This window comes from Pomacea canaliculata, linkage group LG2 (assembly GCF_003073045.1).
Source record: "Pomacea canaliculata isolate SZHN2017 linkage group LG2, ASM307304v1, whole genome shotgun sequence".
NCBI lineage: Eukaryota > Metazoa > Mollusca > Gastropoda > Architaenioglossa > Ampullariidae > Pomacea > Pomacea canaliculata.
Window position 1 is genome coordinate 32,732,553 of NC_037591.1, and position 26,689 is coordinate 32,759,241.

General features: G+C 40.0%; 1 protein-coding gene across 1 annotated transcript; it reads left to right on the forward strand.

Moving 5' to 3' along the window:
* Positions 1-3,810: 3,810 nt before the first annotated feature.
* On the forward strand, positions 3,811-26,627 carry LOC112557421. Its single transcript, XM_025227249.1, is given in 16 exon segments — positions 3,811-4,259; positions 5,642-5,776; positions 6,954-7,083; positions 7,420-7,608; positions 8,502-8,654; positions 9,119-9,304; positions 9,675-9,766; positions 10,030-10,156; positions 11,283-11,429; positions 11,727-11,821; positions 12,047-12,141; positions 16,931-17,030; positions 17,533-17,627; positions 17,850-18,027; positions 18,781-19,510; positions 19,513-26,627. Coding segments are annotated over 16 exon segments (4,326 nt in total). The 5' UTR covers positions 3,811-3,969; the 3' UTR covers positions 21,097-26,627.
* The last annotated feature ends 62 nt before the right edge of the window (positions 26,628-26,689 follow it).

A 26,689-nucleotide genomic window follows, 5' to 3' on the forward strand; every position in this document is an offset into this window, starting at 1 on the left:
CAGGATGTAGTTTGTCACAAATACGGGATGTTTTCAGCTCAAGTACCAAGGTTCAAAATGGGGATTTATTTTATGTATCCCCCTCCTTCTGTCCCCCTCTCTTTGCCCTTTCTGTGTGTGATTGCGTGTGTGTGAGAGAGAGTCACCACAGGTGCAATATGTTCGAGTGTGTGTGTGAGAGTGTGTGTTGCTTCTTGTGCGCGTGAGGTGGTGGGTGGGTGAGTTGTGTAGTGAGTAGAACTACACGCGCTACATCAGATACATTTGCAGCTGGTCGTGAACTTTTGTGTTTGTTTTCTTAGCCGCGAGATCTACCTGCTGAGAAAGTTTCGCAGTGATGTTGTCACTGTTGTCGAAGCAAACACTCATCCCCTACCTCAGCTGTCCTGATCCCGCGAGCCATCCATCTCACCCAAAACCTGTAGACGAGTAAGAAGCACGAGGATCGGGTTTCTGGCCTGGTGTTGGGTGGGACAAGGAGGGAATCTCAATCAAGACTTGGCCTGAGACTTTACAATGGTCTGTTGTGACAGCACCAGCACAAACCTGCACAACGCATGTTCCAACATGCTTCTAGCTCGGAGGTGGGGGTGGACATGGAGGTGTCATAGACGGATACTACTACCGGCTTTAAAGGGCTGAGAACAGGAAACTGGAAGCTAGGGTACAGTATCACCGTCAACACGAGCAGGAGTAGGCAGCAACCATAAAGTCGGAGGAAATCCGAGGCTGTGACTCTGGTGACTAGACGGATCAGACGTGTCCTAACGGTGGGATAACTCACTACCCTTTGCTGTCTGACTTTGTGGCTGATGATCCACACCTCGGTAACATGACACACCGAAACACGCGCACGGGTCATGCGATCGGCCAGGACTGGAAGAAAACCAGACAGGAGACAGTCCCACCGGCACCTTGGTATAGAAAGACAGACCAACGACCGCCTGACAGTGTAGACACGAGGGGTACATCCTCCAGCTGGGAGCAACAAAATGTTGAGATCGCTTCACTAGTCTCATTAGGAAAATTCAAGAACCAACTGGTGTTTGTTTTGTTTTTTTAAGCTTGCAACAAGTCATTGATAAGCGATTGTCCATTGTATGAGCTTTCCTAGAGGGTTTAAGAAATTTAGTTCCAAGTGAAGTAGGGATCGTTGAGAGAATATGTGATCGTGGAATAAGTTGTTTTAAGCCGTCGTTTGCTGTATGTGATAAAACATTCATCTTTATTAAAACAATATAATAGAGCATGAATTATATTGATACAATGTCAAATAATTTAATTATGTCCGCATGTCACAACCTCAGTTAACACCATAAATTCCTTCACTTTCCTCTGGTCACAGGACTGACCCCTTTAGTGCGAAATCGCCACTAAATTTAACCATTTTGCTATCAACTAAGCTGATTTTAGTACAATTTTTTTGGGGGGTGGTTTGATATTTTTGTGGTGCTAGAGCCGAGGAATCCTGAGGACCGCTGGTGGCGCAGCGGCGGCGAGGGTGATAACTATAGTCGCAAGGAGCCTGCTCCAGTCGTAAATATGCGACACCGCTGGTACAGGCTTCGTTGCAACTCAGCTTTGGCGCCAGGAAGGCAGGTCATCAAGCATTTCCTTTCTGAGAGATACAGAGTGTGTGCACATAGGCCTACCCGCGTGATTGCACAGTGCATCAAGGACGCTACGGTTTGCCGAGAAAACAAATGTCGGGAAGACTCCCCGCAGGGACTGGGATTTCTAACCAGTACAACGGCTTGTTAAGCCGCGAGAGGGACATTTTTAATCCAGTGAATTAATTAAATTAGAAGAAGCGATTGTAGCGGGTGTTTAATAAGGGTTTTCGGAAGGATGGGGTAGATCGGGGAGGGGAAATTTCTCGAGGAATGGTTAGGAGCGTTTGTGGGTGATCATCAAGTTCTCAGCCTTGTGGAGAAGTGAGGCAGCTGAGTATCGAGTTGCAGGCTGGCTGGAAGCAGCTTTGCCTGACCCAGCGGAGGGAGGTGGGGGCGGGCCATTGTACCCCGATGGAAGGAAAGAACGTAAAGCTTCGTTTTGGTTGTTTGATCGTTATCTCGATATGCTGCAGAGGCATCGCCAATGGGATTTTTTGTTTTTAAAGGCAACGTGAGTGGTCCAAGGTTCTGATCGTCCATGTACACGATTCATGCTTTTCAAGAGAGCCTTCCCCGCCTCCTCTTGTCTTCAGCTGGACGACATGTTTTGATGTTTTGGGACCCGAATACTTAGTCTGAGACACTTACCACGAGCCTGGCTGCCAGCTGAAGTGGTCATAGATGGAGAAGGGAGATAGTGTGTGTATGTGTGGAGGGCGTGTTTCGTTTCCACATAGGTGATGGATAATTTCTCGATTAATTCTCTGAGTTCGGGTTCCACAGCTTTTCGTATAATTGTACAGGCGAGTGTCTTACGTTGTAGGCGTTCACCCACTTCTTTCACCTTAGAGATGGATGTTTCACATCGAGTCCTTAAAGCTCTGGTGGAGTGCGATTTTTCTTTTCTAGTGACTGGGTAAAACGGATGGGTTGTATTAACCCAGGTTTTGGGGAAATAGATTCTTGTACTGCACTTAACCCAGTCATTAGAAAGAAAAAGTCTTGTACCCTACTTGATCTGACTTTTTGTCTAAAATTTTAGGTAGCGGATTTTGGGGAGCACTGCAGTTTCATTTCAGATCAGTGCACGCCAACTTCCGTTTGGAAGTGAGAGAAGAATCGTGTTCCAAATCAGCCGAGCATTTAACGGGATTTATTTTCCCTTTAAATTTTTTTTTTCGAATGAGAAACAAAAAATAATGGTCGCATAAAAAAATTCTTCCGCCTGTAAAATAATTGTTGTTTCCCACCAGTGTAGGCACACATTGTTCATGATACAGCTTTTATTCCCGATAGAAAATGTGTGGAATAAAATGGAGGACCGGTATTCAGAGTAGAGCCAGACAAGAAGAGAGAGTGTTGTCAGGTTATTGTCGCTTCACCCGCCCACATCAACAAAAGAGATTATTTATAACCATGTATCGGTCACACTGAGCAACTCATTCTTCTGTTGTATCTCATGACAATACAATCACCGTGACTTATCACAAGTCCGCAATACAAACGGGATGAATGACAGTGTATTTTTTTTGTATAAAGTCTTTGCATTCTACTACTACCACCACCACCTCCACCTCCAGCTCCTCGGCCTTTCGCTTCGATCGCTCAGTTGGTGTAGTTGAGGCTCTGATGGAGTTAATGTCGGCGTATTCGACATCGCAACCTGGAGTTAGCCTTGTGTTGTGTTCAAACCTTCCCTTTCAGTTTGAAGCTTGGCAATAGTCGTAACCGGTGCATTTCTTGCAGAGTGTTTCATCATCATCATCATCGTCATCGTCATCATTATCATCATCTTATTTATTTACTGTTTGCATTAAGTTAGTGGGCGTAGTAGGGGTTGGGGGAAGCGGGCGGGAAGGATGTTGCGAATTAAGCGAGTTTCTAAATTTGGAGAAACAGGAATATGAGTCAGTTCGATTTAAAAGGTTGCAAGTCACAAATAATTAATAAGTTCGATACCCTGCTCGTCCTGTCTTCCCTTGAGGCGCAGCAACCCCAACACTTACAGCTTTTTTTTCTTTCTTAACGTTACCTCTTGGTGACATGCAAGTAGATGTGAAAGTATATTCTAGTGCCCAGTGCGCAGGCGTTTCCTTCTTCCATCATGCCCAGGGTCGAGCGTGTGGGTTTGCGAAGAGCTGCAGCCAAACGTGTAATGCCACACGGACGTCCGGCGCGACAATGAGTGTAACCGATTATTGGGCCTCTCGATGACAACCCGCAGTTCAGCTTCCGCACGAGGTGACCCGAGGTCATTTCACATCAGAACGTCCGCAGTCAGGACGCAGTAAACACGGTTGGCCGAGGACAGTTTGTTGGCAGCTTGGGCAAAAGTCAGCACTAGGAGACAGCGGCCATGAAGTTTAGGCAAAAGACACGAAAGAAAGGCACACAAGTGCCGCAGCAGAATAGTCCTGTGAAAGGCCGTAGGTCACCAAAGGACGAGCAGAAACCTGGCGAGTCGGGGGCTTGCAGGTCGACTGGTGGCACGGCGACGGAGGAGAGAAAGGATGTACCCAGCGGTACACGGGTGGCTGGCGGAATGGACGCCCTGCTGGATCTTCAGGTGAGCCTGTCGCCAGAGATAGAGGTGATCTACCACGAAGACGACGATGTCCTGCAGCTGGGGGAGTTGTTCTTGCGGAGGTACAGTCAGCTTGCATGACGAACGTGAGCATGGACATCGTTCTGGTGCAAACTGTAGTGACGTACGTTACAGTGGACCTTGTGTGTAAACATTTGTGACGTAGCGATTGACCTTTTGTGCAAACGTTCGTGGCCTACGTAGTGATGGACCAGTTGGTAGGACGTCCGCAAGAATGTACTACATCTTTGCGTGCATGGTGGCATAGATAAAAGAAGAATTCATTTTTGTACCCTATCGAGTGGACAACTCTTCGTGCGAAATTTAATGAGTGTGTAAGAGTTAAAGGCTGGTGTAAGAAAAATGTAGGAGATGGGTCTGAGAAGATAGCTATTGTGTGCCCAGTTTTCTGACGCATACAAGATTTTCTCCGTAACAAGTTTACTAACTGCTGTTTTGGTAGCACAAGGCTTTTCTCTCACGACACTGGCTTTGTACAGCTATCGCTGGACTTCCCAGAAAAGGTTTTTTTTCTGCCTACGCCGGAAGGACCGTCTAGTGATTCTAGTCCCATAGATGACATAAGCGGACATGGAGGGGAGGTTGGGTAGGGCGTAGTGTTTGATGACCAGGCCGCACGATCTTGATCATCACACAGAGGTGGCTTCGTGCCAAGACAGGGGAGGGGGTGGTAACTTTGTGCAGCAACTGGAGCAGAAAGCAGCACAAAGGTTCACGCAGCCAAACCGGACAGAGTTCTTTGAGTGACGCATGGGAGAAACGCGCACAAGACCTCCACAGCCTATTTGTAGTGTCCAAACGTTCTTTTCTGTTCAACGGCCTCGTGATTTTTTTTCAGCACGATCCTGGCCCGTGACTAGTGTTTCCTCTCTGTTCTTCTAAACCATTTCTTTACTCTCTCTCTCACAGAGATAGGAGGGATGGGCGTGGATGCATTTTAGCCCCTCCCAGCATCATTCCTTCCTTCTGATTTCATCTGTCAGTCTTGCTCACGCATCTCATTCTTACCTAGTCATCTGGTTAACTAGCAGTAAGATTGTTTGTCAGCCTTGCCCATTCATCTCTCAGCATCACCAGACATCATATGATGTATATTTGAAACCAGTTTTTTTTTTTTAAATCTTATAAGTCTGCAGTCAATGTCCATTTAAGGTTTACAAATTTGATCCCTTGAGTGACATCATCATCAAAAGTGATTATTTGAGTATTGTAATAGGTACAGTAGAAAAGATCACAATTTATCTTAATTAGCTTAGCATTTGTGTCGCTATCTGCTTTATCTTCTCCTCCTGTACCAGAGATTAGACACCAACTCATCTGCTTTGCACCCTCTCCCCTGATTGTGATAAGCAATCATTAGTGATCAGCAGCATCAGTCTGGCAGTAAAATCGCATCTCAGTAGTTGTCTGTATTTTGTTTCAGTCTGAACTGGGAGGAGGGTGGAAGGGACACAATGGAGGGTGAGGAGGAGAATGGAGAATGGCTGTTTGAATTGCTGACAGAAGTTCAGCTAGAACAATTCTATGCAAAACTTCGTGATGAACTGCAGGTCACTCGGTGAGTCACATTTTTTTTAAAGTAAAACTCCAATTATTTCCTGCAACAGTACAGTGCCAAATAAACTATTCTTTTGTGTCTTTTTTTTTCCCCAACTTTTTCAGTATCCTTAAGCATACATTTTCTGCTCTTGTAGGTCAGAACTGAGTATTTATTTGTTGTTGTTAATAATAATAAATTAAACTGTCCCTCCCATTGGAAGCTTCAAAGCAAGAGATAAAGTAATTTATTTTCATTTTTGAACAAGGATTTTGTGTTATTGTGAAAACCAATACTTACATCTTAGGCACACACGAGCGCACGCACACACACATACCCGTCACATGGATCAGTTGGTACACAGTACTGGTACAGATAATAATAAATGCAAAATTTGTAAAGCGCATACTCACACTTGTATAAGCGCTTAAGAACAAGAACGAAACGTGGACATAAGGGACAGGAAAACAAATAACATAAGAGCTATAAAAGAATAAACAACCGTACTAAACGAAGAATAACATCAAATACATAAAATACAGAGGAACCAAATACCAAGAACAAGAGCTGAGAGTAACAGGATATAGCAAAAGGAAGGGTGGTACAAAGGACTAGCATTATGGGGAAGGTTGTTAGGAGTAATGTTTACGGAAGAGGTGTGTTTTCAGTGCACTTTTAAAGGATTCAATAGTGGGTAGGTGGCGGATATTTAAAAGGAGAGAGTTCCATTGTTTCGCTGCACATTAGCTAAACATCCTGTAGCCATATGTTGTTGTTTTGGTGACATGATACAATTTCACCAGGGTGATAAAGAATACTATGATACTTTTAACAAGAAAACACAAAAGCATGCTGAAGGGAAAAGAGAAAGCAGCATTGGGGAGCTGGGAAGAGATTAACAATTATAAGTTATCTTCTACTGAATTAGTGTACTATTTTCTCTGGCAGAAAGTGAGAGAAAATGTCTTGTCTTTGCCTAGCAATCTTACAAATGCCAAAATATGCTTTTGTAAGACAGATTAAATCTGTGAGATAGTCTGTTGGCAATTACTTCATGCTTGTCAATATTTTTCCTGTCAGTAGACAAACACTTTTTAGTTTAGGAAGGAGCTGTAATTCTAAAAAAGAAAATGACAACAACAGCAACTGCAGAAAGGATAATTTTTTTTGTTTTTGTTGCTGCTATCTGCCTGTCTAGATCTGAACATTTTGAATATGTCAAGTCTGAAGATTTGGAAAAGATTGGAATGGGTAGGCCTGCCATCCGACGTCTAATGGATGCAGTCAAGCGCCGTAAGACTCTTAAGAAGAAAGGCCTGCTTGATAAGGTGGGCTTTAGAAACCAGTTCAGAGAAACTTTGATACCACCATTTAATTATAATTTTTGCTACTACCATGATTTTGAAAATTGAAAATACATGTGAATAATAATGTTTTCATAAGGGCTCATTGTGACATAGTACTACATGACAAAGCTGTGCACAATGCAAAGTGTTTTGATAATTCTTGATGGACAAACCATGGTCCACCATTTCATGCGAGAACGAATGAAAGCGAGAGATGTGCATGAGTGATAGAGAGAGTGAGAGAGAAAGAAAGAGAGCTTATAATTATGAAAATATTTGGGATGAAGACTGATTTTTGCCGTGTTTTCTGGAAAACAGATTTTGCCAAGCAAAGGTGGTGAAAAACCAACAAACAAAAAAGCAACTGGAGCAAACGTCACTCAAAATAGTGATATGGCACTGACATGCTTGATTGACCAGCGAAACCTATTTATCTACAACAAGCTTGGCAATGGTTCTTTTGGTGTTGTCAAACGAGGGGAGTGGGTGACACCTTCAGGAACTAAGGTATATATAACTTTTTAAAAAGTTTTACTTATGAGCAGACATGTGGCTACCACCTGCATAGACATGTTAAGCCATTCTTGACCTAAATGGAACTCTTCCTGCACAGTTTGCACCTGTGAATGCGAAAATTTTCATAGCTACATTTAAATTACGTCAATCTGTCCAGTTTGAATTGAGTTAAATAAAATGCAAGTGGTTTTTGTTCCAGTTGATCTATTATAATACTCACACCTTTGTGCATCAGATGTTGATTAATGCATACTGAATATTTTGTTACAAATATTCATAACATTTTTTAGCATCTGTTGATACACTTCCATTGGATATTCCAATACTACACTTGTTTATTCACAAATCTGTATCTTAGTCACTCTCATCTTTTCATTTTAACAAGGACAAAATAAAATACAAGATTAAATAACAGCGCAGTCATAAATGACATTTTGGTCAACAATAGACTATATATATATATGTGAAGATGGTCCTGTAAAATTGTAATAGAGCATAAAAATTCCTGTTGCTAGCATAACATCACACATTGCCAGCTTTTTGGTAATGATGGTGGTGTGAACTGATATGCTCCCCTCCCAGCATTATAAAAATATAGAACATACACTTATGTATAGTATATAATACATGATGATAACAACTAGGTGTAAGTACTTGTAAATGTTCACACAATTCCTGTGGACACACTTCTTAAAACATATCTCAATCTTTCAGTGATATATGATAATACAGACCCAAAGGTTAATTAAGAAAATAAAAAATATTTATGCGGATAAAGATGCTCCCTCATTTTTTTTTTTTAAATTTTTTTTGTCTATGTTCTTTCTTTACTGCAGAATATTTTTCTTCACTGTATCATAGTTTATTGTGTTTGTGCTCTGCAGAAAGCAGTGGCTGTAAAGATCTTAAAGAATGACGTGCTGTCTCAGCCGGGAGCATTTGAAGATTTTGTGAAAGAAGTCAATGCAATGCATACACTGCGCCATGTTAATCTTATTCGTCTCTATGGTGTTGTCTTGTCTACACCTCTTATGATGGTAAGTTCTTTATTAATTTGTTTACAAGCATGTGTACTTATAAAAGGTGAAAAGCAGATTTTTACATCCATATCTCATTTAATTATTCTTTACAGACTCTGTTGCTGTTATTACATATAAAGGCTGTGTTTGATATAGACTGAGTTATCCCTTTGTAGACTGATGTAAGTGTATTGTAAAGTGTCCTAGCTGATGAGATTTGGTTGGTTTATGTGTAGATATTTTGGTGAACTTTTCCTGTTATTGTCAATAGATACATCTTAAGCTCTTGCTTGGATGATGATGATAATGGGCATCTTATGATACATACAGATCTAATGTGTATGTTGTTAAGTGTGTTGCTCCGGGTGTTGCTTGGAAGATGAGAATGAACATCTGTATTTGAAAAAATGTTGCTTTCCCTGTCAAAAATACATGACAGCAAGCCATTGCATGTAGGACTGCATGTCTTTCTGGACGTACAGGTCACTGAAATCGCTCCTCATGGAGCACTGTTGGATAAACTGCGTCAGTCAGATTCCAAGATTCTGATCACAACATTGTGTGATTTCGCCTTCCAAATTGCGAATGGTATGAGCTTTCTTGAATCCAAGCGTTTCATTCACAGAGATCTGGCCTGCCGAAATGTGCTAATGACTTCTTCCGATAAGGTTAGTTTGTGTGGCTAGTGCATCATTTCCCAAATTTGATCTTGTTCACTTTACAAGCAAATATTGCTTTATTTAAAAACAAAATGTTGGCTGTTTAAAAACATTACTGTAAGTAAGGATTAGAGGATATTATGAGGCTCGGCACTCGGACAGCATCGCACTAAAAGATTTTTGATTAGTAAATATTTCTTATCGTATGTATAGCTTCAACAAGTTTTAACCTTTTTTACAGTTAGAAATACATATCCTGGCCTTGGTTTCACAGGTGTAACAGTGCAAAGGACCTCTGTTTCATATGTTCCATTATTCTCATGCTTCCTATAAAGATGTCTGCCAGTTAATTCATCATTTTTTGTTAAATATCTTGCAGATTAAGATTGGTGATTTTGGTTTGATGCGAGCCCTGCCAAGCCAGGAAGACCACTATGTTATGTCTGAACATAGAAAAGTTCCCTTTGCTTGGTGAGAGTCGGCAGTTTTCCATTTGTTGTTTATCTAAGATCGCTTAAGCTAGTGGAAGATATTTTGACAAAGGCAGAATGCTGTGGAAGTCAAAGGATTGAAGAAAGATGGTCTTATATAAGGGTTATTCACTACTCTAAAAGTTTCCTATATGTTGGAAAGTATTTCTGAAACAGATTCCTTGTTCCAGTCTTTAAGTTATGGTCTTAATTTTCATGACGCATTAGTTTTATGGAGTGCATATTTTTGTGTGGATTTTACAGGTGTGCTCCTGAGAGCTTAAAGTCTCGGCAGTTTTCTCATGCCAGCGACACGTGGATGTTTGGTGTTACCCTGTGGGAGATGTTTACATTTGGTCAGGAGCCCTGGATGGGGTACAATGGTTCACAGGTGAGAATATGCGGTGTGTGTGTGTGCATTCGTATCTGCAAGCATTACATTCTCCAGAAAAATATTTGAACAGCACAGGCCATTGGAGGCACCCATAAGCTTTTACACGTTTTTTGATATTTTAAAGGACACTCTATTCAGTGTTGAATTTTCTCGTCACATACCATAGCCCCTCAAGCCAGACTCTGTCAAAAGCCATTTTCAAGTCTATGGAGTTGCAATAGAGGGCCTGCTCATGTTGTAGATTCTTCTCAATCAGGATGCAGATCTGCTCAACCGTGCACTGTGTTCAAGGTTTTACAGTCTGTCTTCCCTACTGTCTGTCCTGTCTACTTCCTCCTTTGTTTCTTTTTCTCCTTTAGCTTAGCTGTAAGATACTTGTGACACTGAAGTGTACACAATGCCAAAAATCACGTTTACCCAGGTCTGTATCAGAATCATGTTTACCCAGGTCTGTGATTTCTAGGGAAGTTAGGGAAAGCATGCACTTTAACATGCGCAAGCTTATTTTTCCACAGGGCATCAAGTACATGCATAAAGGAGTTGGGATGGAGATGAATAATTTCATAGGTCACATTAAATCTTTTAACAAAAAAAGTTGTTTTGCTTCATGGTGTTCACTGTTGGACTATATTTATTTATTAATGTGTTGTAACCTGACACAAAATTCTGTCACCACATTTAAGAAGAACATCACTCATCGTGTGTTTTCTGAAAGCTCTGCATGTACTTCAAGGAACCTGCACTATGTCTTATTTTATGCTCAGAGATAACCTGTTTGGCATTATCATTTAAAAACCACTTTCGCTTCTTTTCCAAAGCCACACTTCATGTTACTAGTTATCAACTAATTTGGTGTCACTTTTATTTCTAAGTGTGTTGACAGATAAGCACTATCGGCAGCAGGCTGTGCATATTGTGTGTCCAAATATAGATGGCAAAAAAATGTTAAACTGTCGTAGGCAAAAGATGTTTCAGATATTTTAATAAGATTGATGTGGAGAGTGAAGGGGGAGATAAATTTGGATTCTATGCTAATATGGTGGTATTTCAGATTTTTTACAAGATAGAACTGGGAGCAGAGATTGGTGAAGGTGGAATGCATTTTCATGATGTTGCCTTTCAGATTTTGCAAAAGATTGACGTAGAGGGAGAAAGACTTCCCAAACCAGAAAGCTGTCCCAGCGACGTATACCAGTTAATGTTACAGTGTTGGGCCCACAAACCTCAGGACCGACCAAACTTTATCGCACTCAAAGACTTTCTTTGTGAGGTGAGGCATCAGAAAACATTTCTTTACATGCTGAAAGGAAGAACTTGGCTCATGTTCTGTGTCCTCCAACATCTTTTTCCCATGACCCTTCTGCTAATGTCACTCTTAACAATTTGATTACAAGTTCCAGTCATGCATAGTTGAATCTGAAATTAATAATGTTGCACACAGAGTTTATAGATAAGATTGACTGTTTCTGTAGCTACTTGCTAACCATTTTGCTTGTATTGTGGCAGCCTGCGTAACATTATTAGTGGCACTATTCCAAATCATGTTGTGCATTTCATGTTTCCGTAGGTTCATCCTCCAATGGTGAAGGCCATGCAGAAGTTTGAAGAACCAGGAAAGCTTGCGATTGACGAAGGAGATTTCATTACAATCATTGATGGAAAGTAAGTTGAGAAGTGAGAATGTGTTCCCTACACAGCACTGTTTACTACACAGCACAGCTCTGTTCACTGCACTGCACAGCACTGTTCACTACACAGTACAGCTCTGTTCGCTACACAGCACAGCACTGTTCACTACACAGCACCACTTTTGTGCACTGTTCAGTTAAAAAGTGTAAATCAAATGTCAGCAAATATGCATATTTCATGAACGCATTTGTATCTCAGGCCAGAAAACTTCTGGTGGAAGGGGCAAAATCGCAGAACAACTGAAGTTGGCTCTTTTCCTCGCAACATTGTAGATGTACAGCGGCGTCTGGCAGGTAAGCATAAAACTATGCTGGAGTTTTATTAGCCTGCACAAAGAGAAAGCAGAATTCTTCCTAAGGTTGATTTTTTTTGCTGTTGTTTACAGAATATTGTCCTACCAAAAGTAGTTCGTGTTGCAATTGTAGGATGTGTTATGGCATATTGATTTATATAACGAGCTTTTTTTAATATTTACTAATCAATTAATGTATATTACATAATATTTACTAATCAACAATTCTGTGCCAAAAAAGCATGATTTTTGTCTCAGTTGTATTTGTGAAATGTATGAGCATTTCTTGTATCAAAAATTCCGCTGTGGACATGGAAGTGCAGAACTGGCTTCTTGCGTTGCCTAGAAGTCTTGTCACAATCATTCAATAAAAAGACTACAAACAGCCAAATTAAAATTGTGAAATGAAATCTTTAGTCAAATATTTTTTATTTACATTATCAAAGCATTCTCCTCTTCCTTTGGTAAAGTAGTACACTTGATCATTGTTGTTGCTGTCATCACCATTATTATCATTAGATCAAGAAAACACAGAATGTCAGATCTGCAAAATGTTGACTAGTAGTACTGGGGCGAATGAATGGTTGGAGGTGAAAAGAAGAGAGAGAGCAAATGTTGAAAGATGAGAATGTCATGGGAAATTGGTGATTGGTCTAAAAGAAAAATGGAGGTTGAGAATAACAAGGTCTTAAAAGTGATGATGAAAGATTTCATGTGTCTTGGTGTAAGCTTGTAGACCTTAAATCATGATGAAGGAGAGATTTCATAATGATACCGTTTTCAGTAGAATATTGTGTGTATATGCAAATGTTCACATACACCTGAACACATTGGGACACAAATCACAAGTGAACAGACCATGGATACACATAAACATTTATGTCTGTGCGCATGCACATACACACACACACGTGTGTGCGTGTGTGTGAATGTGGAAAAAAGATTTTGAACATGATGGATTTGACAAAGTGGTATTTTCAAGTACCAGCTTTGCAGGTCCTGGAAGCACTTAAGGCTGAAAGTATTGATTTGGTGTTGTCAAGGCCAGGCTAGGAGCTGGCTTGTTGGCCTCCTAATGGTTTATTGCTTGGCTTGAGCCAAAAGGTGTGGGCACTAAATCCCTACAGTACCAAAGGTGAAGGGTGCCATGAGATTGTAGAAAGAGCACATGCATGTGTGTGTGCGTGTGTGTGAGAGAGAGAGAGATTGTGTGTCTGTGCCCAAGTATGGTTGTGCATGTGTGTGTGTGAGAGAGAGAGACAGAGGGAAATGTGAAAAGAAGAGATATTTTAATATGATAAGCTTTCAAAAGGTTGTCCTCTAATCCTTGGGAAGGGAGATGTTAGAGATCTTACTTTTTGCAGGGTCACCTTTTTGTGAAGGCAATGCCCATTTTCTCTCCCTCACTACCTTACCTTCTCCTCACCTTCCTCTCACTACCTTACCTTCCCCAAGCCTCTGGGGAGCCAGGACTCATTTTGACAGCATGGTCGATTTGGGGGAGGGAAAATTCACATGCCCCACAGAGAAATCGAACCGGGGTGCCTCTGGTCTTGGGCACCAGTACTGTAACCACTTTCCCTACTTTACATTGTATAATGCTATTGCTGAGTGCTGTTCATAATGCATGTAGCAGGTTATGTTTGTTGCATGATTCATTTTAGAACAACCTCACCTCCATCTTAGTATAGTGCTGTTGAAAAATTGTGGCCGGACAGAAAAATAACCCTATAATATCCCTGATAAATGTGACACTGGATAACTGACAGTAGCCATGTGAGACAGTAATGATGACACAGTGAAAAGAGTCAAGAATATAGTCATGCAGGGTTGCATAGGACCAACGAGGACCGCTGGATGCAAGTAATTGCATTTCTGTGCACACACATGAGAACCGCCTGCACATGGTGCCACCCAGTATTGATCCAGTTGACATCAAGCTTCCTGCAAACTGCCGCTTAGTGCAGACAGCAAGTAAATCCATACACTGGTGGGAGGTTGTGGAATCACCAAGCCTGGCTTTGCCATTATGTGGCTGTTTTCATTGTGGATTACAGGAAAAGTACTGTGGTCAGTGTCGTGGGCTGCATGTCCACTGTAACGTGATGATGCTGTAGCTAGCAAGTCGAATGTAGTCAGGTTGGTTTGTAGCAAGTGCAGCTTCCATTGCCCGGATTCTCTGATGTGTTCAGTGTAACCAGGTTAGTATGTTAGCAGTGCACCATTTTTTCTTTTTATCTTCTTCTTTGAGGGAAAATGGATTTATACGTACTTTTATATTAATCCTTTTGTAAAGGTATTCAAACAGCCATGCATTGTGTATGTTTGTGAGAGAGAGAGAGAGAGGGCAAGAGTGTTTGTGTGTGTGTTCATGCACATGTACATTGCTTGACATTGTGGTTGAAGGTTTCTCTCAGATTGATGATACCTTTATTTTCTCTATGCATTTTGACTTCGGGAAAAAAAGTTTTGAAAAGACTATATTATTCCTTGTTTATTGGTTTAGTGATCACAAAATCATTTCTATTAAATTTTTGTGCTGTATTGAACTACTATCCCTCATCCAAAATAAATGTACATTTCATAAAAAGATGGAAACATTTCATGTTCACTATTCATGTTCATTTCAGGGATAACTATATTTTTTGTGCTTTAATGGGTAATAAAAATATTTTTCACCTCTTGTATATTCAAACACATTTTTCTCCAGCACTAGATAGAATTATATCCAAACAAAAGCAAATTACTAATTAGCTACATTTTATATATATAATGGGAAGGAAAGAGATCTCATAGAGGGATATTGAACTCCAGATAGAAAACCTCTAAGAAGAATACAAACTGCTGCTGTATGGCATCAACAGGCCACAACATAAATCAGACAAATTAAAAAAATTTGTTTTAATTTTACAGAAATATGGAAAAATGGATAAAAAAAATATGCCTATGTTTTATGATAGTTGCACTGCACTAGGATTGGTAACGAAGCACTGTATTAGAATTGGTGACAAGAGAGTATACTGTACATTGCACTAGGTACAAGTATTCTGCTTTGTACTGAGAGAGTTCTCTGCATTTTTTTTAAACTGTGATAATGAAAATATGCTGTTTTAAGCAGATATGCTTGTTTTTGTCCATATTTATGCATGAAAAAGGATAATGTTTTGTTACTTATTTCAAGCTTAAAAGGTTTAATGTTTTGGGGCATTTCCATGGTAGATGTGAACAGTGCTTGCATTGGTTATAAATTTAGAAGCCCAGTGGTGGTCCTAGCAGACTCATAAGAACTAGCTCATATTATTTTCTTCTTTTCTCCTCCTCTTCTGCCTTTGTCTCTTGCTTTCTACAACTCCTTCCACCCCTTTTCAGTTTTGGTCGCCTCTCTCCTCCCATTCAATATTTTCCAGACCAGCAGATGGGCCTGTTGGTGTTCATTAGCACAGCGATATGCTGTACTTGAAAACCTCTTAGATCAGCATGCCTGCTCTGTTCATCGGACATGTGGGAAAAGAGAAGAGTAGTTTTGTATGAGAAGGATAGTTTTGTTAATGTTTTAAAACTCAGGTACTCACCTTTTCCTGAGGAAGAGTAAAAGCATAATGCAGATGCATGCAACACCCAATAACAGGCATTTTTACCTTCATTTCTTTTCTCCTGTGTCTTATCTATCAGCTTCAATGCCCTTTTAGTGCCCCCCTTTCTTCTAATCATTTCCAGATCTTTCTTTTATAACTAATAATAAATAATTTAAAGAATTATGCAAGAAGTCACTACACATCGATTGCAACCACAATTTCTGTGTTCAGAACCAATAATACACTTTACACATGTGCTGCCAACCGCTCAATATAGGAGTTGCTTTGGTCAGCCATTACCAACAGCACATTAATGCAGCTCATGTTTTCTAAACTAGAATTGGATACTGTTGCCAGGTTGTGCTGGATCCTGTTCACTCAGTTTCAGTTACTTGCTGTTTGAATGTACAGAGAATGTACCACCCACATAGCATAGCAGGAGCCAGCCAATCTGTCATCATTGTTCAGCTGCCTTTGAAACTAAAAGAGGCACTTTTAGGAAAGATAAGGAAGAAATGAAAGTTTTAAAGTGTGGTTTTCATTAAAATATGTACTGATAGAGTACTCATAAAGTTTTATAGTGGGTTTTCATCGACATATGTACTCTATTGAGAAGACTTTTTCCTGTGAGAGGCTTTTAGGGATCTTCATGTTGCTATTAATAAAATTAAAGAGCATCTGGAAATTATCAGAGAATGGATGGGAGGGGGGTAATAGAAGGGCATTGAAGTTGATAGATCAATGTGTAATGTCAACAAGTTGGGTTATGGGTTTAATCATACACATAAGTCAAATGCCTTTGAAATAGTAATCTTGGTGGCCAGCTAAGCTAGATGCTATTGAATAAACTATTGAAATAAGGACTTGTGAGTCTGTAAATGGCACGAGGGCAGTTATAGCTTCTAGAGGCAGTGTTTTATCTTGAGTAGTAAAGAGCTAGTGTTTGGACTCACCAAAGTATAGTGGACTTCCATGTCATCTGATTGTCAGATCATTAGAAATAATTGCTGTTGTCTTCACTGACCATGAAGACCAAACTTTCCTCACACATCCAAATATGTTGTTTATTGACAAAATGCAGTTTTTACTTTGCCAGCAGGTTTTCAGAAAATGAGACAAGAAGTTGAGCTGAAATATTTATGTTCAAGCAGGCTAACAACTTTAAAACATGCTATGTGGGATTTGTTGTTTTGATAAGAAAACTATTGTGTGCAGGTCATGACATCAGCAAACCCTTAAAGAACAGCTTCATACACACTGGTCATGGCGATGTTCTCAGTGGGAATACTTGGGGTGATCCCAGGAAGATTGATGAGTAGGTACTTCAAGTGGATTGTGTGTGAAGTGAGATTTTGTTCAGTGGAAGACTCATAGGTTGCTGTGGCAAGGAAGGTAGTAAATATTTATAGCTTTGTTGAACATAATGCATTTAACACAGACATTACACTATGCCGAGGGTGAGAAGGAATGTTTTGCAGTCTGTGGAATCCCTCTTTCAAGTTCTCTTTGTTCGTGTAGGGCCCTTTCACACAAGTCCTTTCTCTGTTCTGTTGTCTGTCCATCTCTCTCTCTGTCACACAGTTTGTGCAGAAACGTAGAGTTTACAAACTGACAATGCAGCAAATTTCCATTTCAGCCAACCTGAGAAACTTCCTGACTAAATGGTATCACTCTCTCAGATGACCAAGGATAAATGACTAGGGTTAGCTTTTCGAAAGAGTGTTCAGGATTTTTTTTTTAAAGTTGATGCAGATAGTTTCTACACTGTTTGTCATGTTGAGTGTTATTACAAATTTTTATTTTTATTACTGCTATAGGGTGTACTTGCGTAATCCTATGGAACCTCCAGATGTTAGTGGTGTCAACGATGACGGCGATAAAGCAGCAGATTATGTAGATGATGGGGGAAAAAGTAAGTATCAGACTGTTGACTAGTCTTTTGTAAGAAGTGAAATACTTTAGAAGATTGAAAAGTAGGAAAACTCTGTGCGTATGTGTGTGTGTGCGTGCATGCATGTGCACAGGCACACTCGTGAGTATTTACCTCTCGCATGTTTCTTAAATTACATTTAAAACTTTTTTTTTTTTTGATGTCTCCAGTTGTGTACTATGAAAATCTTCCATTTCATAACAGAGTCATTCTCAGGACGTCTGTTCAATTACTCTAAGCTGAAAGATGATAAAGCGCCATCCACAAAGACACAACGAAAACAGCCACCTCCAACTGGGAGAGCAACTCCTGTTGTCGCAGTAACAGGAAAACAGCAAAGTAATGCACAACATGTTAAATATGATGCTTCACCAACGTTAAGGTAAGTGCTAGAGATATTCATATAACCTATAAATGTACATTCCTGCAGTCTCTCTATGAGTCCTTACATACCTTTCTCAATCACAAATATCTCCTTTATTTTATCAACTCTTACACTTGACTGATGAACAAGCACATTTTTTTTCAAACTTCAGAGATCAAATGTGTTCACTATATACATGGATTGGACTCCAAGCAACTTGCATGTAATGTGAATACACACTCTATTTTTATGGTTCATCTTTAAAGAGCATGAGGGAAGAAAAGACAAATATAGGTAAAAAGAAGAAAATTTTGGAGAATAAGTGCTGAATTTTGTCTTTTTTAAAAAATTCTTTGCTTCCTTTATGATTTATAACTACAGAGAACATTTTGATAATATTTCAACAGTTGTAGCAATATTGCAAAGCAAAGTTAGTCTGTATCATTTATTATCTGCTAGAATTCCTTCTTGAAAAACCAACTGAGCTTGAAATGTTTAGCAAGGACTAGTAGATGTTAGCGGGACCTGTATGTGAGAGAGAGAATTAAGCTTCGCTTAGATAACCAAGAGGAGTACAAGGAGTGCCTTGTATATCAGCCGTTTAAGCAAGACAGGAAAGCACCATCACATGATAATTAAATTGTTACAGTGTCTGCCTGCTTGACACCCAGTGGTGTGTGCATTATGTTGGGCATGCAAGACGTAATTTCCATACAATTTATCTCTAGCTAAGGCTAATTTGAGTCTAATGACAAGAACATATGTTTGCAGAAGGGCATCCAGAATTTCCTCGGCTGAAGATAAGCCTCTGATTGACCTGAGTGAAGACTCCACCAGTATAGGAGCAGACAACAAGTCTCTACAGGTTGCGAAGAGTGAACTTTCTTTGTTTGATGCTTTGTGCACCAATACAACCACCCAGCACTATGGGAATGTTGACTTGCCCAAGCCTCTTCTGAGCACCTCTCCACCTGAGGACCCCTTTGAGGTTTCACCTGCTGTGAAGTTGTTTGCTGGAGATCCTCAGTCTCGCCATGGCCTGGCGTGGTCACAAAATGACGCATGGTCCAAGTCAATCACCAATGGTTACCAAAAATCTTCTGAGAAGTTTGATTCCCATTTTGAAGACAGTTTTAAACCAAACTCTCAGGGAGCATTGGCTCAGTCTCTAAAGCGTGAAAACACTAAGACAGGAGAACCACTGCATCAACTAACACTGGCTCAAGAAGGAGGAAAAGATCAAAGAGAGCAGAAAAATCAGCAGGCTTTTGATTCTTCACCAGCAGTTTCTGTTGCAAAAAAGAACGTGCAAGGCCCTTGTGCTCATCGTTCTCCTTCTAACCCATTGTTTCCAGAAGGTTTCAATGATGCTCCTGTATCTCATCATCAGAAAGCTTCTAGTGAGTCATCGGCTTTGAGGCGACCTGGCAAGCACCTTGCGCAGCCTGCTAGAGTGTCTTCTGACACAGCTTATTCGGTTGCTGCAGAAAGTGGAAAGTCGTGAAGGTTGGGCCACACTCATCACCTTTGTCTGCCAGCCCTTCTTCCTTCGGCACCAACAAACCCTGTGCATCAGCTTTGCCTTTCAGCGGAGCTGTTCAGGTTTTACCTAAAATTCCTTTCCCTGGTACATTGCACCAAACAAACAGCAGGGGAGCTAGTGTAGATGTTGGTAGTGTGGCATCTAACGCTAAGCCCACGGAACAGACGACAGATAAAGCATTTGACTGGCTCAACGATGCAATAAGCAACCTTGCTGTCTCACGTGCTGGAAGTCAGCAGGCTTTTACAAAGATAGACTACTCTGATTCATACATAGTCAGAATGGAAAAAACAGAGAGAAATGCTGATGGTGGATACAGGGGCAGCCAGTCTGCTGACAGGAATTATCCTCCTCCTAGTTACGATGATATTCCAAGGGAAGTCAGCGAAGCAGATAGTGGCTGGTCTCCGTCAGTTCGTAGACAGGATTTTGTTGCAATGTCATTGAAACAGCCATTTCCTGACTCATCACCTTGGTACGATGAAGTTCCTGTGGATGCTTCACCATCTCTTAATTTTAATCAACGCTATGGCAATGTTGAAGACATATTAACACCATCGTCAGAGAGTCACGTTTCCTTAGAGAATAACTATGCAAGTAGCACATCGCAGTACTATGCCTGCACCTCAGAGTTTTCAGATGATTTTGATGATGATGAATTTGATGATGATTTTGATGAACCTTACTCTGGTGATACAAGGGAAGGGCCTCCACCCCCTTTGCCTCCTAAAGATTATCAACATAAAGACTATGAAGGAAGAATATCCCCAGAAAAGCCTAATATTTTCCCAGTTCTCCAGGATGGCAAACAACTAAGTCATACTCATTACTTCCTCATCCCTCCAAAAGAACGCTCCTCAGTTACAGCAGCAGTTAAGCCCTTTGTAACTGGGTCTTCACATGATGATGGCAGCGATGAGATTAGCAGTCAAGCAAACTACCAGAACATTAGTGTTGCTACCAGTCTCAACACTGCATACTCCCCAGGCAGTCCAGAAGGGAAGGATGTTAAACCTCGATCTTACAGCACTCATTCCAGCCCCAGTAAGTACAGAGGAGGAAGTGACCAAAAAGGAGAAGAGAGACGGAGATATTCATATCAGCAAGGAAGGTCTGTGTCCTCCTCCAGTTCCTCTAAGGTCTCCCCAAATAAACATCCTCCAACCTCTAAGACAAAGTCGTGGGATGACACACACTCACCGAGAAGTGAAAGCAGCTATTGTGACAGCGTCAGCAGGGACAGCGTCAGCAGGGACAGCATCAGCAGCTTCAGCAATGTCTCACCACGTGAACTTGTGGCACAAGTGCGGAGCAGTGTGCTGGGTGTGACCGATGAAGAGTCGCATGCGGCGCTGTGCCACTGTCATTGGGATGTGAACCAAGCCGTGCGCTACCTCAAAGTCGAACAGCTGTTCCGCATGGGCTTGGCCACACGGCAGCACTGCCACAGTTTGCTGGAGGCTCTCCAGTGGAACCTGGAACTGGCCAGCTCCGTCATGCTGGATGAGGTGAGAGGCAAAGTGCAGTGTGAGTCAACTGTGTGATGCATCAGTTGCTGGCAGTGAATCTTTGTCCATAATTGCTACCCTGGATGCCACAAGAGCAAAACTTAATATGTAATTCTTCAGTGCAAAAAGAGCAATTCTACCCACAGATTGTGAAGCTAAGGATTTGCTGAAAGACTTGGTGATTTCCATTCATAACTTTGCTACAAGAACCAGGAAAATCAGACTGGTCAATTTGATGGACTTCATTTACTGAGAAATGCTTGTGAGAATTCTCCACTTCTGTTGTATATATCGAGCTCCTGAAGGAGAACCTGTCCACCAGCTATCCCAAGCTTTTTAAACTACTTCCAGTGCTGACTCATCAAAGGTGACATTTTTTCCAGGTGTTGTGATTTCCTCTGCACACTCCTGCTTCTTCATCCTTTGCGGCATTCTTTTCCTGGGGACGAGTGGAATGTGAGTGTAAGATGCATTCTAGATAAAGTGAGGGTGTGAAGCAAATGAAGACTATTTTGTTTCAGTGTTTTCGGGTAATTCATTTTTCAGTATGGCAGACTAACAAAGCAATATTCTGTGCATGTAAGTGGAAGCATTAGTTCAGCTGCTGACTTAACCGTGCTTTATTTAACATGTTTTTAAGAGCAGTCAGGTGTTGAAAGACATCTACAACGTTTTCTGCATGCAGATATTTCTGTGTGGACCTCTTTAGCCACTTTTGCAATAGGCTGGGGTTTTTTTTTGTTTTTTTTGTGGAAATGTTTGTGTTCTAACAAGGATCATGTCAGAGCAGTGAACAAGATGATTCTCTTCAGAATGTAATAACATACTCATTAGTATTCACTTGTTTACAGTGGTAGGATCTTCTGAAGTGCATGGTAAATTGGTCTCATTTTACAGTAATCATGGTAACAAGAAACAAAGGCTAACATGTCACTGTGGTGTATTAAAAGTTGCTCATAATATTGCTTCTTGCTATGCTAAGTGACTTGTTTATAGCTTTAAATTGCAGACAAATAAGTTGGTTCAGATTACAGAGATGCAAAAATATTAAAATAGTGTTTTGCAAATTATTGATTATTTTAAACTGTTGCATCAAGATAAAATATAGTTCCCATGGCCATATTGATGTTTCAGTAGATCTTACAGTCAAAGATCATGATGTTCAGCATTGATGCAAACAAAAACAGAACCAAAAAACCCATTTAATTGCTACAAAACAAAGTCAAATCTTGCACCCCTAGCTTGGAAATATATGGTTAATACTGCAAAGTTGTCACTTATGGTTTGTTCCATGCTTTAAATATACAGTCTGTTGAACGCACACAAGTGGTGTGGTTAGACAACAAAATCTGTGGAAATAAAAGGAAATTTTTGTTTGGCTTTGGTCACTCTTGATATACGCACACACTTCTACCACAAACTTATATTAATGGACTGCTTGCAGATGATTTTTTTTTCAGTTAACGACTAGAACAAGGCAGGTGTGTACAAAGCTTCCAGTTTAGTCACATCCATGCTTTAAGCTCACTGAGACTGACAGCTTGGAGCTTCACAAGAGGCTAAGCGTTGGTCTCGGCAGTCATCAGTCCACCTATACACGTCCATGCTTCTACCTCCCCCTCCCCCTGACACATACAGAAGTATAAAATAGGGTGTAATCAGATGATGACCATTATTGTCTGTGATCTGTTTGCTGTCCATTTTCTTACAAAGAAGTTAAATATATTGCTGCTCCTCTTTCAAGGATCTTTTAAGAGACAAAATTGTGTATTATGTACTTGTTGATGGAGATCTGTACAATACTAGAGATGTGTATCAACCTCAAAGTAACAGAACTTTTGTTGTTGTTGTTGTTGTTAGTGTGCATTGTTGTACTTTGGCAAATTCATTCCCCATAATTTTTGATAACTGTATCCTCTTTATTAAGTTGAACTAAAATAGTAAATAAGTTCAACATTATTTTCTCTGTGCACATAGTGTGTATATTAAGCAATATTTCATACCAACATTTCTACCCATTATATAGATCTTTGTGCAAACATGCTATTTCAATTATAAAATTGCTAGATTTGTTTTAAGACAGAGAATGCCAGCAATAACTTATTTTAAAGAAGAAGGTCAACAAGAGCTATATTTTTGGAAGTCAAGCAGAATGAATTAGCAGCTGGATCATGTAACTTGTGTCCTTGGAAATCTGGAGCGATAACTGTTTCTGAAATAGCAGAACAACAAAATAATATGAAGGTCAACCAACCAAAATTCTAGACAAAAGCTTTATTTTGCTGGGCCACAGGTAGAATTGATGGTATGAGGCAGGGTTACTTTTAACCTTTCTATATATATTATAGCCTTTACTTTCTAGAAATCTTTGCAGCATTTCGAGAAATGGGATGGCTGCCTAGATATCTTTGCCTGTGTTTTTGTGACCATGATTTCTCTTTGATGTATATCAATAAATGTATGGCTATTTGTACTTATCTTTAGGTGGAGAGTTGAATTTGAGGGTGATATTGCAGATCTGTACACAATACAGAAACTTCACTTGGTAACAATCACATTACTGTATGGCTACTAGCAGCTTTCCTATTTTGCTTTTTAAAAGAATCAGTTTGCTGGGGAGGTACAAATCAAGCACCTACACTGGCTTTGCTCTTTTTCTTTTTCAAAAGTTTCCAGTCAGCTATCTGCATGATAAATTGAGTTCTAGTTTGGATCTTGAACACTGCTGAAGCTTATATGTGTTAAAAATGCAATATTTTTATCAGATTTGTATTTGTGTAAACATGCAGGAGATCACATTTCTATTTGTATGGTACATTTAGTTTATCACCAGATAGAGGTTTAGTGTCAAAACATTAGCATTCTGTGTACAGAGAAGTGGAAAGTTGAGTGATTGTAATACCAGCATCCTAGACCAGAGGCACATACAGTAGCCAGTTCAATACCCATGAGAGTCACTTCTCCCAGAGACCCACAATTAGAGTCAGGGAAGAAAGGGCAGCAAGAAAGATGGGCACTGCCTTAAAAAAAAAAGCCTGACCCCCAAGATGTGGTCTCACTGTGGTATTCAGTCCCCATTGACCAAAAGCTTATCATACTACCCTTACCTATCATATGCACAAATTAGTGTGCAGATTTTCCTTACAGTTTGGATTGTAGGAAATGACAGGTTCAAAGGTTGTCAGCCATAACCTTGTGTTGAAATTCATTTCTGCATGTAAGATACAATGGTGCATTATACTTTATAGCAATGTTGGAAATTTACTCATTACTGTTTGCTACACGAATGGCAATATGCTGATTTTTCAGTTATCGTTTAATCACTAGCATATTCAGAAATTGGAAAGAAAAAAAAAGCATTTTAGAATGGGATTCAAATTTTGTTTAGATATAGGGAGAAAAAGGAAGGTTTAAATAAAATTTCCATGGTGGTCTGTCACCTATAGGTTAGAGCAGCAACGGCAAATTGCTGGCTTAGCTATGAACAATCCATGCAAGCAATGTGTCCATCTCAAGCGTATGAACCAGTGTTTGAAAGTATGAAGTGCATGGTATTTTACGAGTCAGCACTGCTGAAACTAACATTTAAAATTTCTTATTGCGTCAGAGTATGCTCAAGACTGAATCAGTAACTGGGCTGAGTAAAATTGAAAAAAAAAGTTCCTGTTCCAATATTATTCTAAAATCAGCGGTCAATTATAACTTTTGCAAGCTGACATGTCCAAGTCTTAATTTATGGTCATGTAGCTGCAGATTAGTTACTGTAGCTGTTTTTTGTGCCTGTGTTTTGAAAGTACTATTCATCTCTCATGTTGGCATTTTTTTCCACATTCCATGCTTGTACACAAATACCATTTTCTATGCTTGTGGCAGTGCTTTACTCAGCTTGTGCTTTTGGTGTAGAAATAATCTAGTGATGGCAAGTATGTCTTTACCATGTCACTGGAGATGCAGCAATATGGGTTATGTGATGTGGATCAGTCTCTTATCACCCATGTCAAGTACATTGTCTTTCAGGATACTATACTGTAATTATTTCTTTTAGCAGAAAGATTGTGAGTGTGTGTTGTCTGCTGACGAATAACTTTCTCCTAGATTTTAAGAATCAGAAGAAAAACGGTATGGTGGTGGAATTTTTGTTGAGTAAAAGCAGGAAGGGGAAAGAGGAGCAAAAATCAATTTTCATAGTTTATATATTCCGTGTTGCAAAAAGCGAGAATCGATTTCTTTTATGAGAAATACATGCAACTGTTCCCGTTTTCAAGTACTAATGTGATTTAGTGACTTGGCATAGTTTTATAAAGTTTTTTTAAATAATTTCTCAGGGAACTAGTACACCTACCATTGGAGTGTACCCAAGACCCTGTTGATTCTCATTTGCTTTTGTTTTTCCTACATTTAACTTATTTTAGTGTTCAGGAGAATTAGGTGTCGTGTTTTTCCCTCATTGTACAAGTCTTGCGAGTAAAAAATGCATTAATGGTGGTCAGTTTTTTGTCATATCACTGCTAGTAATATGCAGATACTTTCTTTGCCAGATTATGGCCTGTAACGTGTCATATTCTTGATTCGCCTTGCATGTATTGCCCAAGTAGTTGTAAGGGCAAACTGTTCATGGGAAGTAACCCAGTTGCAACTATATGCAAATTTCTAGTGATGTCCCTTGGATTGTTAAGCTGCGTCAAGTAGCTCACGCTTACCTATTTTAGATAGAAAAAGAGGCCCTTTTGCACAAAGTTTGTTGACAATTTCCCTGTTCACCCCAGTGAAGTGCTGCCTAGAGAACAATTGCTCGACTGTGGGTTGCTTCTACTTTTTGGTGATCTTAGTCTGTGATCTTATCAGCCCCCGCCACCCATGTTTGAAAAAACAGGCCTTTCTCTCTTCTTCACGTTTTTGTGAAGCTGATTTTCAGCAAATTATTCACTTTCAAACGATTCCACGTTGAGAACCTACAATTAATGTAATGCATGCATTGATGATTGTTGACAACTTCCACATGTTCTCAAAGCCAAATAGTGTCTGTGTATAATGCAGACCTAATCAAGTCAGCAGTGGTGAAACAAATGCACACACATGGAAAATGTTATTGTATGGAGAGAATTTTTAGCCAGCTACTCTTTGCAATGAAGATATTTCGTTACTCTTAGAGATTCAATCATGTTTGCAAACACTGTGCCTGTTTTATTTTTATCTGAACCTTTATTTTGATCTGTACACAAGTGATCACAAGCCCATGTTGAGCAAGCCACATTTCTTTAATCATGTATAATATTCATTGTAGTTATTGCCGACTGGCCAGTGATGTGCGGGAATGGTGTTACTTATTATATCCATATACATTTTCCATCATTTTAAAAGTAAATAGTATTCTACTACTGTTGGAAATAATCTGATAAGAATTTGGCAATGGCATGTTATGCTGATAGTTGTGGTTTGCAAGTTTTCAACATTTTTTTCATGCAGTGTGTTTGTTTTGTTTTTTTTATAAAAAAGTAAAGGCACATTTTAAAAAATTTGTCATGTAACTTACCCATGCAACAACTGTAATAAATCTCTGTTCTGTATTTTATGACTCAAATGGAATGTGAGCAAGTAGTTTGATCCGATATTGAGAATCCATTACCAA